The 16,732-nt window shown below is 47.1% G+C and overlaps 1 protein-coding gene across 1 annotated transcript; it reads left to right on the top strand.

Moving 5' to 3' along the window:
* Positions 1 to 7,896: 7,896 nt before the first annotated feature.
* LOC125518341 (PHD finger protein ALFIN-LIKE 3-like) lies at positions 7,897 to 11,010 on the top strand. The gene is made up of 4 exons (XM_048683213.1): positions 7,897 to 8,113; positions 8,383 to 8,605; positions 9,639 to 9,719; positions 10,503 to 11,010. Exons 1-4 carry the CDS (start codon positions 7,897 to 7,899, stop codon positions 11,008 to 11,010), a joined length of 1,029 nt encoding a protein of 342 aa, XP_048539170.1.
* The last annotated feature ends 5,722 nt before the right edge of the window (positions 11,011 to 16,732 follow it).

The following is a 16,732-nucleotide window of genomic DNA, read 5'->3' as shown; positions in this document are numbered from 1 at the left end:
GACATCAATTTCATCCACATATCTGTCGAGAAGGATGAGTAGTGTAGATGGTAGTTGGTAGTACGTAGATCTTGCTTTTTTGCATGGTTTTGTATGAAATGCTAGTTGAAAAATGCCTACTATGGTTGTTGGAGTTGTCATGTGGGGTCTGACCGGTCACTATCCACGGACGTGGCCGGGCATGTTCGGGGCCGTTCAGCAACTCAAATTAGGTATATGTCATTGTAGATGCTCTAACGAAGCCGGAAGTGGTGGTCGTGCTGCTGTCATGGACCGGGGGCGCCCATCCAGCTATGTCTGACACCATTGGTGACACTTGTGGGAACATGAAGTGCACATCCAGTGTCGGGTATCTCATCGGCATGCGCCCTTCTACAGTCAGTATACAGAAGAATGGTCAAACTTAGGTTTACCTGTTGCCCTGTTAGACGAGGTGTAGACCGAACTCTGGCCCCTGGGATTCTAGAACATGTTCGTAGGTCCAGTAAGAAGTCCAGACCGGTAGACTAAGGCATAGCCTAGTGGTGGGAAGGGGCTGATGCCTTCCCACCCACCCAAGTTCAAGGCACGGTACTTGCAATTTGGGTTTGTTGCACCAATTATATTGTAGGGGGTTCCCTTACAGTTTTTCTATAAAAAAAACAAGTCCAGACCGGACCGGTCCATTTGAATCTTGACCATGCGCAAATTATATGTTTGTCAGAAAAGATTGGTGGGGATAGGGCATCTCCAATGCTAACCCATAAATTTATTTCGTCATCCGTCCGCGCATAGGGGCACCAGCCCACAGATGCGGGAGCCGGCTATCCAATGTTGCCCGCATACATTTCAGACGCCGTTTGAACTAATCGGATGAAATTCATGTAAATACGATAGATTTTCATATGAACTGGCCAAAAATCATTATATTTGGATCAATTTTCATATAAACCAGACAAAACTCATTACATTTTTCATATAAACTGGACAAACCCTACACTAAACCTAATCTAAATGATCATCGGCGCATGTTCCACATGTCCTACCATGAGTCCTAAGAAGTGATGATCCAGCGAATGCCTTCGCCTTCTCAAGTTCAGCCTCGGCGCTCTCCAGCTCCGCCTCCGGAGCCCCACGAACTACAGTTGTCCGCCCCCACGTCGCCGCTAGGTGGCTAATCGGCTATCGATGTTCGGCGCATCAAGCATGGATTAGATGGGAGGGAAAGAGTGGTGGCCTTCTTGGGACCCGAGCGGCAATGAATACCATGCACTACTCTTTCTTGCTATCGGCGACGTCTGTGGACGTATCGGCTACGTGGTCATCATGGTAGCGGGCTAGGCGCGACTAGGGCAGAGCGGGCGAAGTCCTCCTTATTGTCGCTCTTGCCACACACCTCATTCACCACCTCGTCATCGAGCTCCTTTTAGACGGCCGCCAATTCCGCCTAATGGAGGCATTACCACCAGCAGTCTCGGCGGATGTTGCGGGTGGAGCGGTAGCAGTCGAGCAGTGCCTGCTGCTCCACCGCGTCCATGCCCGGCACGATAATCGTGCCGGCGGCGAGTAGCTCCTCCGTGCGCCGGTGCTGCTCGAGGAGGCCGAGGTTGTAGGACTGATCGGCCTACACCTGTCGGAACCTGGCCTCCTCCTCCCACAGCATGTTTGCGTAGTGCGCACGGGCCTTGACAATGGTGAAGCCCACACGCACCGGCGAGGAGGGTGGCGCCGCCTCGTCCTCCATTGGGGCGTTGTCTGCCTCCATCTGCTAGCCGACCAGCCAACCAGCAGCAATGGAGGTCCTCTCTTTCTTCTGGTCGAGGATAGGGTGTCCCAATGGGCTTTGGAGCATGAGCAGGCCATGGAGGGTGTGGTGCGGAGAGGAGAAAGTGAAGTAGGAAGATGCTTGTGGCTACGGTCTGGGCTGGTGTTCATATAGCGGGCGGATGGCGATGGGACACGACAGTGAGGTCAATGTTGGGCGGAAGACGGACAGATGGGTGGTGGCGGAGTAGGTTCCTCGACAATCGCATATTGTTAATGTAGGGGCGACGAACCGACGATTGCCATTTGAATGCGAAGCAGTCGCCTGCACCGGGAAGCGGCATGGGTTGTGCTCTCTCGGCTGGCGCGCCACTTCAATACCGGCAGCAGTGAGAGGTCGCATCCACTCTGGCCGGGCATTAATGTGGCACTGACACTTTGGAGCAGCGCTGACTGTATCAGGCGGGAAGCGCGCTTGGATGAGGAAATTTTTTTGTGGGCCAGGACAGTCAGACGCGGGCGTGGCAGCTGTCCCGACTGCTCGGTAGACTGATATAGGTATGTGCTGGATGGCACAACACGTCCAGACCGCACGGTCTGGATGTATTCGGGCAGTATGAGGGTCCGCATTGGAGATATCCTTAGTTGTTTTAATCCGACCATTTTATTTCCTTTAAATTCGGGATGATTATTTCTCATAAAGAATAGGATCACACTTCTTATATATTTATACATTAATAATAGAGTAATAATATATAATTTGGTTATGGGTGGCATAGCTATGATTGCTTGGGGTCGCCGCCTAGGCCTCCAAGAGAGACACGCCACCGCTGCTAGAGTAATGCACTACAGTAATGCTCGCACGTTGGCACATACCATGTAGGAGAGGAGTCACTGTGCCATAGCACTACCTCGGTTAGGGCTGGACATCAACGATGCCGACCCACATGCAAAGGGAGTACCCAACCCCTGTCGTCGAATCCAACCTGTCACCAGATGCCTTAACATGGCCCCACCTAGCCGAGCACCACACATATGGGAGAAAACCCTTCCACGCCACCCGCAACCACCAAGACATCAGTTTAGGGCTGAGACCCAATCTAGATGCCAAAGCCGGCAAGAACACGACCCAGACCAGCACACAGGAAGGGGGACCAAGGAGCGGGTGTCGCTTTGCGCACAATCGCCGACTAAGTCGGGCCATCGTCCTTGCCCGTTGCTGCACGCCGTCTGCACCACCAACATAGCAATGCCGACCGAGTCGCCCACTTGAGCATCACGCTACCACCTCCCAGTGTATTCTTCTTTTCCCCAGCCACTGCTCGGCCCCGCCATAGAGGGCCGAGCCGGGCTACCCATGAGTCCAGACAAGAGGGGAGGAAAAGCCTCTCCCCCACCCCCTGCCGCATGGGCTTCGCCCCACCGCGCCCACCGGCTACGGTAATGGAGGAAGGTGGGATTCCCAGATGGTGGCGGTGCTAGGATTCTCCCATACGGCTCGCAGGGACGTGGTGAGAGAGCCAGTTTCTTTTTCTTTTTGGGAAAGTGGATGTGCACGATCTTAAAAAATGAACTAGAGTTGGGAAAGGAGCATTGGAGTTGGCACTCATCCGGAGGAAGACCAGGGCAAAATATGATGGACACTAGGCGCCATCCGCCTGCAGTGATTCAAAGAACAACCGCCGGTTGGGCCGTCCGATGCGTCTTATCAGGGACGCTAGTCTCCTTAGCACGCACCGCTCGTCCACAGTGCACGCCATTGCAGTAACGACACCCATGCACTGCTCGGAATAGCATGAGCGGTAACGTCCTAGCACGCCTCACAGTTGCGGCCGTCGACGCCATTGAAGCACGCCCCGTCCGCGTGGCATGCCTCGCAACGTTGTCGAACCATCAGCGTGGCCGTCGGCGCCATTGAAGTATGCCTCGCCGCCACTGATATTGAAGTATGCCTTGCAGCATCGCCACGGTCGTCGATGTTGTCGTAGCATGCCTCATCGCCGTGTCCATCGAACCATCGCCGTGGTCGTCGAAGCATCACCATGGCCGTCGACACCATCGAAGTACGCCTCATCGCCACGGCCATTGAAGCATGCCTTGCAGCATCGCCTCGGCCGTCGATGTCGCCGTATCATGCCTCGTTGCCATGTCCATCGAACCATTGTTATGGTCGTCGAAGCATCGCCACGACCATTGTAGCACACCTCACAGCATCACCACGGCCGTCAAGAACATCGAAGTACACCATGGTAACAATGCAAGAATCCCAGCGGAAGTGTTCAGTGTACAATATGAAATTACTGAATTGAGATTCAGAAACAAAGTGCTACAATACAATAATGGTTTAAATGACGAACAGACTATATATGCTACTATTTAGTCGAAAGAAAAGGTTTGTTTTGGCACTTGGGCAGCAGGGGGGAAACTGATATTAGACTAAATTCGGATTAAACTAAACTCAACATCACTAGTTCAAACATGGCCAAATTTGCCAAGAGTGTTATATAAATTCAGTGCATTTTGTAGCCATCAAATAATGCAAATGACACAGAGATGATACTAACACAAATAAAAATGCATTATGCATTTGCTGAAACAACTCATAAGACAATATAACCACAGAATGTAATTACAACTCATATTATTTATGTTTCAAGAACAAAATAAACCCGAAATGCGCAAATGTCAAATTAAAACACTAGTGATTGACCGGATAACATTTTATATGATTTATGAAAAGGAATGCAGAAGATATTTATTAAACCACTGAGCTCTGAATGAGAAACAAAATGCTGATTGTCAAAACGAAATGAAGTCAATGTTGAGAAAACACGTCCCTCCTGAATTTCCCAGGTAACTATTTTAATCTCCCGAAACATAAGAAAATAAGAAGTCATCTTCAGTTGCAAGGTTACAAATTCGAAGGTACACACAAATATAATCTTACTTATTACATGCAAATGGTTACAACGAATGCCAACTTAAAATAGCAAAAATATGCTTACTCAACCTATACAATCTCAAAGTCCTGCTTGTCTTACAAGAACAACTATATCTCAGTGGATGATCGTAGAAATGAGCAACGGAGACAAGTGTACATCTATTGCTCCTCCATGATTTACTGAACTTGTTAAAGTGTATATCCATCTCTTTCAAGTATATTTATGGCTTTACAAGTTTATTATGGAGAATCAGGAGTGTTCGTATAGCAAGTACAATTGCTTTCCTTCCTTAAAGCAAACATGAGAAAATTGGATAGGTCCCCTATTGCAATCAGAAAAGAAATTTTGCATGAATGGTCTAATTCAAGAGATAAATGCTAATTAAGCTTGATGTAATTTTGAGTCGGCTGAAAGGAGATGAGGTTGCCTAGTCATGTGAAGGAGGTGAATATGCTCAGAAAGGGGTTGATATCACAGGGCGTTCACGGATGTCTTCTTCATCCCAGCGCTCAAGAGCGGCTTCGTGAGCATTGGCTAGCTCGACGAGCTAGTACGTCATCACCATCCATTGTGGGGTGCTCACCGTGTGAGACCAGCATAGGAGGCTATTCATCGAGGTAACTCGAGGAGCGAATCACCTGTAGAAATTCTTCTTCCACTCCATCCATCCCATGTGCCTTGCCGCGGGACACCTCTTTGAGGGGTGACGCTGGCATACCCGGCTTGGGCACCAGCACTCTGATGGTTATGTGAAAGATGGCCCGAGGAGAGCTCGTTCATGGGCTCCCTGACATCGCGCACGCTAATGAGTGGTGTGATGCATGCCTTGCCAGGAAGCAGTGGCGCATGCCCTTCCCCGATAAGGAAAAATACAGGGCAAGGAAGCCCCTGGAGCTGGTTCATGGGGACCTCTACCGTCCAATCACCCCGGCGACGTCAGGTGGGCATCCCTACATCCTGTTACATGTCAATGACTATAGCAGGTTCATATGGCGATGCTCCTTGTCTCCAAGGATGAGGTGGAGAGAGCCATTGTCAAGCATCAAGCTGCGTGTGCTGTGCATGGATCATGGTGCAAGCTCACGTTGGCCACCTTCTACAAGCACTTCGACGACAAAGGGGTACAATGACATCTATGGACCCATACTCCCCATAGCAGAACGGCGTTATCGAGCGAAGGAACCAGATGGTGCTCAAGATGGCATGCTACTTGCTCAAGTAAAAGAAGGTGACGACCATGTTCTCGGGAGAGGCCGTGCTCACAGCCATCTTCATTCTCAACCGTTACTTCACAAGGAGTATCAATGGCAAGATGCCCTACTAGGCGTGCTAAGGGATGAAGCCTGACGTACGCTTCTTCCATATTTTTGGCTGAGTTGGGCATGTCAGGATGGCATGCCCACCACTAACGAAGTTTGACGAAAGGAGCACCCCAGTGGTGTTCATGGGCTAGGAAACAAGCTCCAGGGCATACAAGATACACGACATCGCCAAGCGTGTGCGCATCTCCCAGGACATAGTCTTCAACGAGGGCGCACACTGGAATTGAGAGGCACCCGGGGAGACAACAGTGAGCAGCTCTTTTACCGTTGAGTACCCGGCGTACTGCAACACCCCAGGTTGAGATAGAACTACCTCGACTTCGACCTGGAGGTGAACCAGGAGCGTGGTCCCACGATGATCATGCAAGTGACCTATGCTGCAAAGATGCTCGAGCAGGCAAGCATGGAGAATTGCCACGCTGTGCATGCTTTGTTGGAAGCGTGGCTGAAGCTCAACGGGGAAAGCCCCGAGAAGACGATGAATGCTACGTTCTACGGCAACATTATCGGGTGCCTCAGATACCTCATGCACAGCCGGCTGGACATTGCATTCGTTGTCGGGATAGCTTAGCAGGTACATGGAAGCCACGTCATGCGATCACCTTGCTGCCGTCAAGCACCTGCTCTGATAAATCCTGGGTAAGCTCACCCTCAAATACGTGCATCATCGTGGCGGCGGCGAGAACCTACTCGGCTACAGCGATTCTGACCATGCTGGTGACATGGGCTCCCGGAAAAGCACCTCGGGCATGCTATTTCTTCTTGGGAGTAGCCCCATCAGCTAGCAATCCATGAGGCAGAAGGTGGTGGTCGCATCTTCATGCAAGGCGGAGTACATCGATGCAGCAACAACAACTTGCCATGGAATCTGGTTGTCTCGCCTCCTTAGTGAAATACTGGATTAAGACACCGCACCTGAGCTCATGTTAGTTGACAAAAACTCGGTGATCTCTCTCTGCAAGAATCCAGTGTTTCGACCAAAGTAAGAACATTGATCTCCGCTATCACTTCGTACATGTCTGCGTCTAGAAGGGCAGGGTGAACATTAAGTTCGTCGGGACTGGTGAGCAGAAGGCCGACATCCTGACAAAGGTTCTTGGCCACGTCCGGTTTCAGAAACTGCACGACAAGATCGGGATCGTTGTTGTCCAACCCCGGCGACAGGGTTGAGGGGAGAATGTTGGGTTCAACCTCGTCTCCCGGGAAGCCCCATGTAGCAGTCTGCACATGGGTTGGCCCAAAGTGGGGACCCATGTGTTGACTACACATGAGGCAGCCCATCATGACATAGATGGCATGGTAGTGTAGAGTGGTACTCATCCACTCTCATTGGTATGACATGGTATGGTCTTAGTCTAGGTAGTAGGTAGTTCTAGACGTGATATGTTTTATGTGCTCTGTACAACATATAATCAATGGAACGCTTCAATCTGGAGTAAGAGAGATTGTAGCGAGAACCACATATTTCTCCTTTCTCTCTCACTTTTCCTTTCGCTCGCTTGCATCCGGCACCAAGCTTCCCTTCCCGGGCAAAGCTCCGCTTGGGCTAACAAGCATCATATCGTGCATTTCACAACAAAGAAAATAAACGAGGGGGAAATGACATCATGGGTTCTGATCCGGCCACCACGTCAGCAGACCTAGGATTTGCACCGCCAGCCATTCTCTACTAATTGCAGGCCTGCTGGCACCTCGCCGGCGCGGCCAGAAACGGGAAAGAAACGCAAACCAATACTTCCCGCCCAGAAACAGGAAAAGGAAATTAATAACCCGCCCGCGTCCTCCCCCGTTCCACCCTCTTAGACGCCCGGCCGGCTAGCACTCCCTCCCTCTCCCTTCCTCTCTGCTAGCCTACCCCCAGCGAACCTCGCCCAGATCTCGTCCCAAGCATGGATGCATCTGGCGCCGGCCCCTCCTCCAACCCCACTCCCACCAGGCCTCGTCTCACGGTGGACGTTGAGGGGCGGCCTTCACCAACCCCGCCTCCGGCGCTTCATGCTGGGGACGCCATCGTCGTCGACCCAATGAGAGGGCCACGCACCGTGGAGGAAATCTACGAGGACTTCTCTGCCCGCCGCAGCGCCCTCGTCCGAGCCCTCACCACCGGTAACGGCCGGCACCCTTCTTAATTAGTTATCACCATTGTCTCCGTGAGACGTGCAGATCGATCTGACGCCAGGGTTTCTCCTCTGCTTGTTGCCGTGCGTGCAGATCAGGAGGAATTATATGGTCTGTTATGTGAGCCAGGTAAGAGATCCTGCTCTGCTGGGCCAGATGCATGAAATCTTATTAGATCCATTTTCGACAATAAGAAAAAAACACTGTGGATCCACGCGTCTGCCAATCACCGGGCTTCATGTTCTACGTACGTGCAGGTAAAAAAGCACTGTGCTTGTACGGCCACTCGGACGGGAGCTGGGAGTTGAAGCAGCCGGATGAGTTGGCGCCACCCGACATGCCGGAGCCGACTCTGGGCGTCAACCTCCGGCCAGATTACATAAGCCCTTTTGCCTGGCTCGAGTTCATTGCCCAACGCGCTGACTCGTGGCTCATCAGCGTCGCATTTTTCTTTGCCGCTTGCCTCAACGCCAATCACAGGTATGCACTACTCCCTTCGTCCCATCATATAAGAGAGTTCTCTAGCTAGTGTCAAAGACGCTTTTATATTATGGAACGGAGGGAGTATCAAATAACTACAGTCTATGTATTTCATTTCAGGTAGAAGGATGCATTCAACAGTTCTTTTTTATGCGCGTGTAGAGTAAAATTTAAGCCTTTTATATGTTTAATGCACACATGAGAAACGGGGCGGTAACCGATTTAATTAAGCATGTAATCATAGAAGAATGTCAGTTGAATGTGGTAGGAAAAACAGTGTGCAATTCCTATGATTTCAAACATGTCTGCAAAAGATTCTCTTTAAAAACAATACATTATATGTTGTTTTCTCCTATTTTGATATAAATTTTCTGTTGAGAAATGGGAGGGGGAAAACAGCCGCAATAGATCAGTCGTCATGCACAAGCAATTGTTAGAGCATCATTGTTAAATGATGAACTATTCTTTTTCTGGATGACGTTGATCTTCTCTTTAAATAATTACTGATTTTAGAGCTTAGTTCCACTATGCATGAAAGAACGTCATGTGTGATATATTGCTTACACATCCTATTACTGATTCGATGATGTTCCTTCACTCCTTTCAGGATGCGTTTATTTGATATGATGAACAATTTGCCAACTGTCTATCGAACATTGTATCACTTCCACAAGATTGTTTGGCTACCTACGCCACCATCTCCAGTTTTGATGCAAAATGTGTACAATCCAAATGAATATTCGGGTGCACCTGCTCAAGGACAGCGTGCCACAATCTCCAGACTTAATGGAAAATGTGTCCAATCCAAACATAAAGTCTATAACACCTGTTGAAGAGAACATGCCACAACTATCTCAAGACTCCTGGCAAAACGTGTCCGATCCAAACAAGAACTATAGGATGCTTGCTGAAGAAGATGAAGAGGATCAGGAAGTTAGCAAGCGATACTTTTGCGGAGAGTGTGGTGCTCCGTACCATTGCCATGGGTTTTTGATCTGCTGTAACGTATGTGATCCTGTTGGTTCCATGGCAGATGTGTGAAGATAACTGCTTCTAAATCAGCACATATCAAGGATTACAAGTGTCCTGACTGCACCCTCGAAGATACCAGAGAGTAGAATACTATATGCACCCTTCTTTTATTGTAGGGTATGCGGTCCCATTTATATGGAAAATGCTTAAGTACAAAAGTAGTGAGAGGCGGTCCGGCCGGATTACATAAGCACTTTTGCCTGGCTCGAGTTCATTGCCCAACGCGCTGACTCGTGGCTCATCAGCGTCGCATTTTTCTTTGCCGCTTGCCTCAACGCCAATCACAGGTATGCACTACTCCCTTCGTCCCATCATATAAGAGAGTTCTCTAGCTAGTGTCAAAGACGCTTCTATATTATGGAACGGAGGGAGTATCAAATAACTACAGTCTATGTATTTCATTTCAGGTAGAAGGATGCATTCAATAGTTCTTTTTTATGCACGTGTAGTGCACACATGAGAAACGGGGCGGTAACCGATTTAATTAAGCATATAATCATAGAAGAATGTCAGTTGAATGTGGTAGGAAAAACAGTGTGCAATTCCTATGATTTCAAACATGTCTGCAAAAGATTCTCTTTAAAAACAATACATTATATGTTGTTTTCTCTTATTTTGATATAAATTTTCTGTTGAGAAATGGGAGGGGGAAAACAGCCGCAATAGACCAGTCGTCATGCACAAGCAATTGTTAGAGCATCATTGTTAAATGATGAACTATTCTTTTTCTAGATGACGTTGATCTTCTCTTTAAATAATTACTGATTTTAGAGCTTAGTTCCACTATGCATGAAAGAACGTCATGTGTGATATATTGCTTACACATCCTATTACTGATTCGATGATGTTCCTTCACTCCTTTCAGGATGCGTTTATTTGATATGATGAACAATTTGCCAACTGTCTATCGAACATTGTATCACTTCCACAAGATTGTTTGGCTACCTACGCCACCATCTCCAGTTTTGATGCAAAATGTGTACAATCCAAATGAATATTCGGGTGCACCTGCTCAAGACAGCGTGCCACAATCTCCAGACTTAATGGAAAATGTGTCCAATCCAAACATAAAGTCTATAACACCTGTTGAAGAGAACATGCCACAACTATCTCAAGACTCCTGGCAAAACGTGTCCGATCCAAACAAGAACTATAGGATGCTTGCTGAAGAAGATGAAGAGGATCAGGAAGTTAGCAAGCGATACTTTTGCGGAGAGTGTGGTGCTCCGTACCATGCCAATGGCTTTTGGATCTGCTGTAACGTATGTGATCTGTGGTTCCATGGCAGATGTGTGAAGATAACTGCTTCTAAATCAGCACATATCAAGGATTACAAGTGTCCTGACTGCACCCTCGAAGATACCAGAGAGTAGAATACTATATGCACCCTTCTTTTATTGTAGGGTATGCGGTCCCATTTATATGGAAAATGCTTAAGTACAAAAGTAGTGAGAGAGGCGGTCTATTATTTTCGCATTCGGTGGGGATTTGGATATATTTTTACAGAGTTCATTTTACAAATTAGTCACTGTAAGAAAATTATGTGTGTTCAAAGACATGTGAGTCTGATAGGAGATAACATAAAAACATCCAACTATTCTCATTCTCATTTCTTAATGTATATATAGACAGATCTTAAATTTGAGTATGCACTTATTTACAAATATTCTGCGCTTCATTTTTGGACTTAATGAGCAGTGTGAATTCATGGTAACTGAGATTTACCACTAGTAGAAAACAGGGCTTTGGTTGGGGCCTGGCCAGCCCATTAGTCCCGGTTCGTGAGCCCGGGGGGGCGGCCGGGGCCTCGTGGGCATTGGTCTCGGTTCGTCTGGATTCATTTGTCCCAGTTCCTTGCACGAACCCCCCAAAACCCTATAATTTTTGAACTGTGGTCTGGTGCTGTTTTTACCCGCAAAATTCCCTTTTTTGTGTTGCCTACAAATTAAGGGAGGTCCCTTTGATGTACTAAAGCAGTGTTAATTAATTTGGATCAGATGCAGTAATTTTAAAAACGGAACTTACAAATACATGTCAAAAACATTTAAGTAAGATAGCAGATATATGCTCATGTATAGAGAGAATGATTTTTTTTAATCTCAAAGGAAGAAATGAAACTTGAGTTCGGTAGGCACCCCCTACAAACCATATAAAGGGTAATATGGACTTTTCACACTTTTATATATATGATGAGTTGTCGATAGGTATGTATATACGTAGTATGTTTACCTTTTTTCTTCTCTTCACTTAAAGTTTCATATTTTTTTAAATGTAAAAATAATGCAGCCAGCACGTTAGACTATAAACCAAGGTAACCAACAGACCACGTTACTAGTTGTGACATTTATAGGTATGACAGCTATCTTAGTTATAATACGCAGTGGTTTTCCAATTATTGTTGGCCGACTATTCATCTGTTTCTTCCCTACTTTTTCCCATTTTTCTCTCCTTTTTTAAAAGTCATGAACTTCTATTAAATTTATGAAATAGTTTCCAAATTTGTGAACTTTTTTCGAGTCCTTAATTTTTTTGATAAAAATCCGTGAACCCTTTTCCAAGACATGTGATTTTTTTTCAAAATTGATGAAATTTTTTTCACATACGATGTATCCAGCTGGCAAGCTGAGGTTCCCAAAATCAGGAACATTTTTTTGCATCTTTCTTTGGTAAACTTTTTTTTTGAAAATCTATAAAAAAAATTCAAATCCGTGGACATTTTTCTAAAAATTGATGTGCTTTTTAAAATCTTCGAACGTTTAGGCCGGCCTAATAGGCGCCTAAAAGGAGCGATGCTATCGCCTAGTTGGGCCAAAGCCTAAGCATTCTTTTCTTTTATATATTTTTCTTCTCTTTTCATGTTAATTCATTTTCTTCTTTTTGAACTTTATTATTGTGTTTAAAACTTGGTTACTTCTTTAGATAGTAATTTTAAATATATTTTTACGTCAAACCTGTCATATATTTCTATCATGGGCATGCCCACCTGGTAGCAAAAGTTAAGACCATTTCTTGAATGGCTAAAAAAATCCAACGGAGGGTGTTCGGGTGGCCACAAGGTTTCGCTTGAGAGAACCCTGTATCCCGACATCCTTGAAATGACCCGATTTTTTCATGGCCTTGTATGATCAATTCAAGGCACAATGCCAAGTTGTTATGGTTTTTGATATTTTTTTTGCATTTTTTGAAATTTTCTCGATCAAAAAAGAGCGATAAATGGCAGGACGTGTCGCAAACTTGCATACGGTATCGGGAGTCGTTAAAACCTGACATGGAGGCCAAGCATTGGCATGCCCACATGCTTACAAAAGTTGGGGGTCATTTGAAGAATGTCCAAAAATAGACATTGCTTAATGGATGGTGTTCGGTTAGGCTAGAAGGCTCCGCCTCATAGCACGTTGTTCCCGACATCCTTTAAATGACCCTAATTTTTTCCATGAACTTGTACGACAAATTCAAGGGATCTTGTCAAGTTGTTTTAGTTTCGACAAACTTTGCCTTTTCTGGAGTATTTTTGGTCATAAAAGGCCGATGAATGGTCACACATGACGCAACTTGCATATGGTGCCAGAAATCGTTCAAATCTGGCATGGATGGCTACCATGGGCATGCCCACTTCCTTGAAGAAGTTGGTAACATTTTAAGAATGTCCAAAACTAGACCATGCTCAATGAAGGGTGTTTACGTTGCCCAGAAGCCTCTTTATGAGAGCACACCGTTTCTCGACATCATTCAAATGGCCCCAAAAAATATCCACCATCTTCTATGACTAATTCAAGGCACCATGCCATGCTGTGTTGGTTTTTGACAAATTTTGCATTTTCTATAGTTTTCTCATACAAAAAAGGTAGATAAATGGCCGGACGTGTCGCAACTTACATACCGTGTCAGAAATCATTCAAACTTAGCATTGATGACTACCATGTGCATGGACACCTTTTTGAAAAAGTTGGTGTCATTTCAAGAATGTCCACAACTATCGTAAGATACGTACCGGGAGATGTGTTCTCGTCGTCGGATCTTGGCCGTCAGATCTGGTCCTTGATGTGTTCTCGTTCGCCTGATCACGAGATGAGCAGATACAGTCCGTTAGATCGAGGTGAGTCACTATAGATCGAAACAGTGTCAAAACTTCGTGCCACTGCCTGTAATTATCAGATCTCACCGAGGGCAAAGCTGGGATTTTTCATGGGCCGGCGGAAACGTGTTGGTGGCTGATTGGCCTACGGATCGATGAGGCGAGGGGGAGCGACCAATCCCCAACTCGGCCTCCCTCGATCTGCCGTACACCCTACCATCGCGCCGCTGCCGCTTGCCTCGGCCCCCGTCCCGGACCTCACGCTGCACGGCGCCTCCTCCCCGCGCCGACGACCTCCCCTTGCTCCGCCTCTTCTTCCTGTCCGGCTAGAACCACGGCGCACGGCCTCTCACGCTCGCTCGCGACCCTCAGCCATGGCTAGGGTTTCAGGCTGGGCAGTGCTTCACCGCCGGCGCGGCTCCGGTGGATTCCGACGGCTCCTGTCCGTCTCCTCCCTCGCCCTCACATGTGGTTCTGCTTCCCACTGGCCACGAGGTGCAGCCTTGCAGGGGCGCATCGGGCTGGGCCTCCTCTGCTTCCAGTGAGTTCACCCTCCTCCTTTCCGATCCGCTCTGGCTCTCACCCTCTCCTCTTCTTCCTTTTCTCTCAGATTTGGTGCAGCAGATGCTGTGGGGTTCAGTGCTTTATAGATATGTCTCTGTACATTGGCATGATATCTAAGACAAGTCTGAGGCCATAGGATTGTCTTCATGTGTGTTATTTAGTTATACAAAATGTCTTATACTGTCTATTTCTACTTTGCATTGTTTGCCTAATCTGCTAATTGTTCGGTGATGTGTAGGTGAACGGTTCACTGAGATTGTTGGAAGTCCTTATTACAGGCTCCAGATGTGTACATTGGCATGATATCTAAGAGAAACTATGTCCAAGAGGTTGATGTTTGGAGTGCATGAGTGATTCTTTACATCCTTCTTTGCGGTGTCCCTCCATTCAGGGCAGGTCAGTTTTGTACCTGGAAATGGTCAATTGTTTTGATGGCATCAGTCAACTACATTAAACATGCATGGATACTAAAAGTGGACAGTGCTGCTTCTAAACAGATGTTGCCATTGACAAGGTTACTAATATAACTTGGTGTCATCGCAGGCTGTGTAGTTTACACTCTACATCAGTTTATCTAGCTATTTATAGCTCACTCTGATCTAATTAGATAAATCTTGAACATAAGCCATCTACTGTTGATGTTCTGATGCACAAGGCATGACCTAATCAGATGAATCTTAAACATAAGCCTCCTACTATTGATGTCCCATTGGACAAGGCAGATATCTCCTTCTTTCATCTTATATTTCTTTGCAAATGCCCCCCACCCCTTGGTAATGGACTTCAGTTCGCTCAACCGCCGAACCTTTAACCTGACATCAAAGTCAAATGGCTTCGCTTCACCCTCTAGCTGAAGGCAGACACTACAAGAAACTTGTTAATACATGACGGATTTCCGATGACAGTTTCGAAATTCGTCATGAACGGCCTAGTACAGACCCGCAAGCCCACTAAAGCCCTAAACCTTTCCCCGTATAAAAGCAAACCCTAAGAGAATCCCGTCCCCAATCCCTTTCTACATCCGCCGCCACCACGCCTCGCCTCTCCTCTCCTCTCCTCGCCCCCGTCCTCTGTCTCAACCTCCCCGCCTCCAAGCGACGATGACGGCCTGAGATCCATGGCGACAGCGGCTGCAGCGGCCCGATGGAAGTCGCGGCCAACCCTAGCCGCCGTGGCGCGCCTCAGCTGCTCACAACCCATGACCTGGGCCATGGATCTACGGCAGGGACCTCCCTCCTCCGTCTCACAGGCCGCGCAACTGCCTCGCCATCCGGAGAAGTGGAGCAGCAAGGGCCGGATGAGGAGAGGACGACGACCGTGACCTGCGGCAGGCCCGAGCTCGACCTCGCCGGCAACGTCGACACCCCTCACAAGGTCCATCCCTGCCCCCCCCCCCCCCCCCCCCCCCCCCCCCCCCCCCCCCCCCCCCCCCCAGTCGTCTCCTCTATCCATTACTTCCTCTTCTCTCCCATCCCCAATCAAAGTTTGTTTTTGCTTTGATTCAGAACAGCAGGAGCTCTCTGCCTCTCCAGTTTGATGGATGGGAACGACCGGGACCCCACGCTCGAGCCAGATGAGCTCGATGGCTAGCAGCCCCGACAACCATGATTCCCCAGAGAACAAGAAGGTAGACCCTCTCACTCTGGTTTTTTCTTTTCTTTCCAAGTGACTGCTGCTCTTCTTTAGTATAGTTTTCCAGGGACTCTCCAATTTTCTTGGACTGAACCTGATGCAGAAAACGTGGCCGCTTTATTTCCTGATACTCGCAAGTTACAGCCAACAATAGACTAGCACTGTTGGCTATTTCCCTTTTCTTCTCTCACCGTGCGAGCATTTGCAGTGTAGAGTTTGTGTAATCTGCTAGTTAATTAAGTAACTACCGTACTAGTTAGACAAGCTGTGTGGTGGTTCACGTTTAGTCCCTAACCAAAAATTAGGCCATGCCCATATTACTGTTCTTCTCCTTTCTATTATTATTAGTCTGGCATATCCCTATATTTTTATATTATCTACCACTTTACTCCCTGGCATAGTTGCAAACTACTTCTACACCGAGAAGTGGTTGTTTGGTATAGTATACCAGTGTGCATTTTTATTTGTAGCAGAAGTTGTCTAAGTTAGATGTACTCATGTTTGTTGCTATTAGGATCAAATATCAATGCTAGTTCAGACATACTACCTGCCATCTTGAAATATAAAATGTTTTTATAGGCTAAACTAGCCTACAAAAACGTATATATATTTTGAGACTGAGGTAGTACTTGTTAGTTCTGACCATGCCTAGCTTAAGGACTGATCGGTATTCTTGAAAAAAAATCCTGCATATGTTCGTACATTTTCCTATCTGAATTAATGTTGGATGTATTTTGGTGTGTGCATGTGACATTCAAGGCACATTTTTGCAATATATGTTAGTATATGGTGCTGTGAAACTTCTATGATTGAACATACCACGG

This window comes from Triticum urartu, chromosome 7, assembly GCF_003073215.2.
Source record: "Triticum urartu cultivar G1812 chromosome 7, Tu2.1, whole genome shotgun sequence".
Taxonomy (NCBI): Eukaryota; Viridiplantae; Streptophyta; class Magnoliopsida; order Poales; family Poaceae; genus Triticum; species Triticum urartu.
This window is presented reverse-complemented; position numbering and strand designations above follow the sequence as displayed.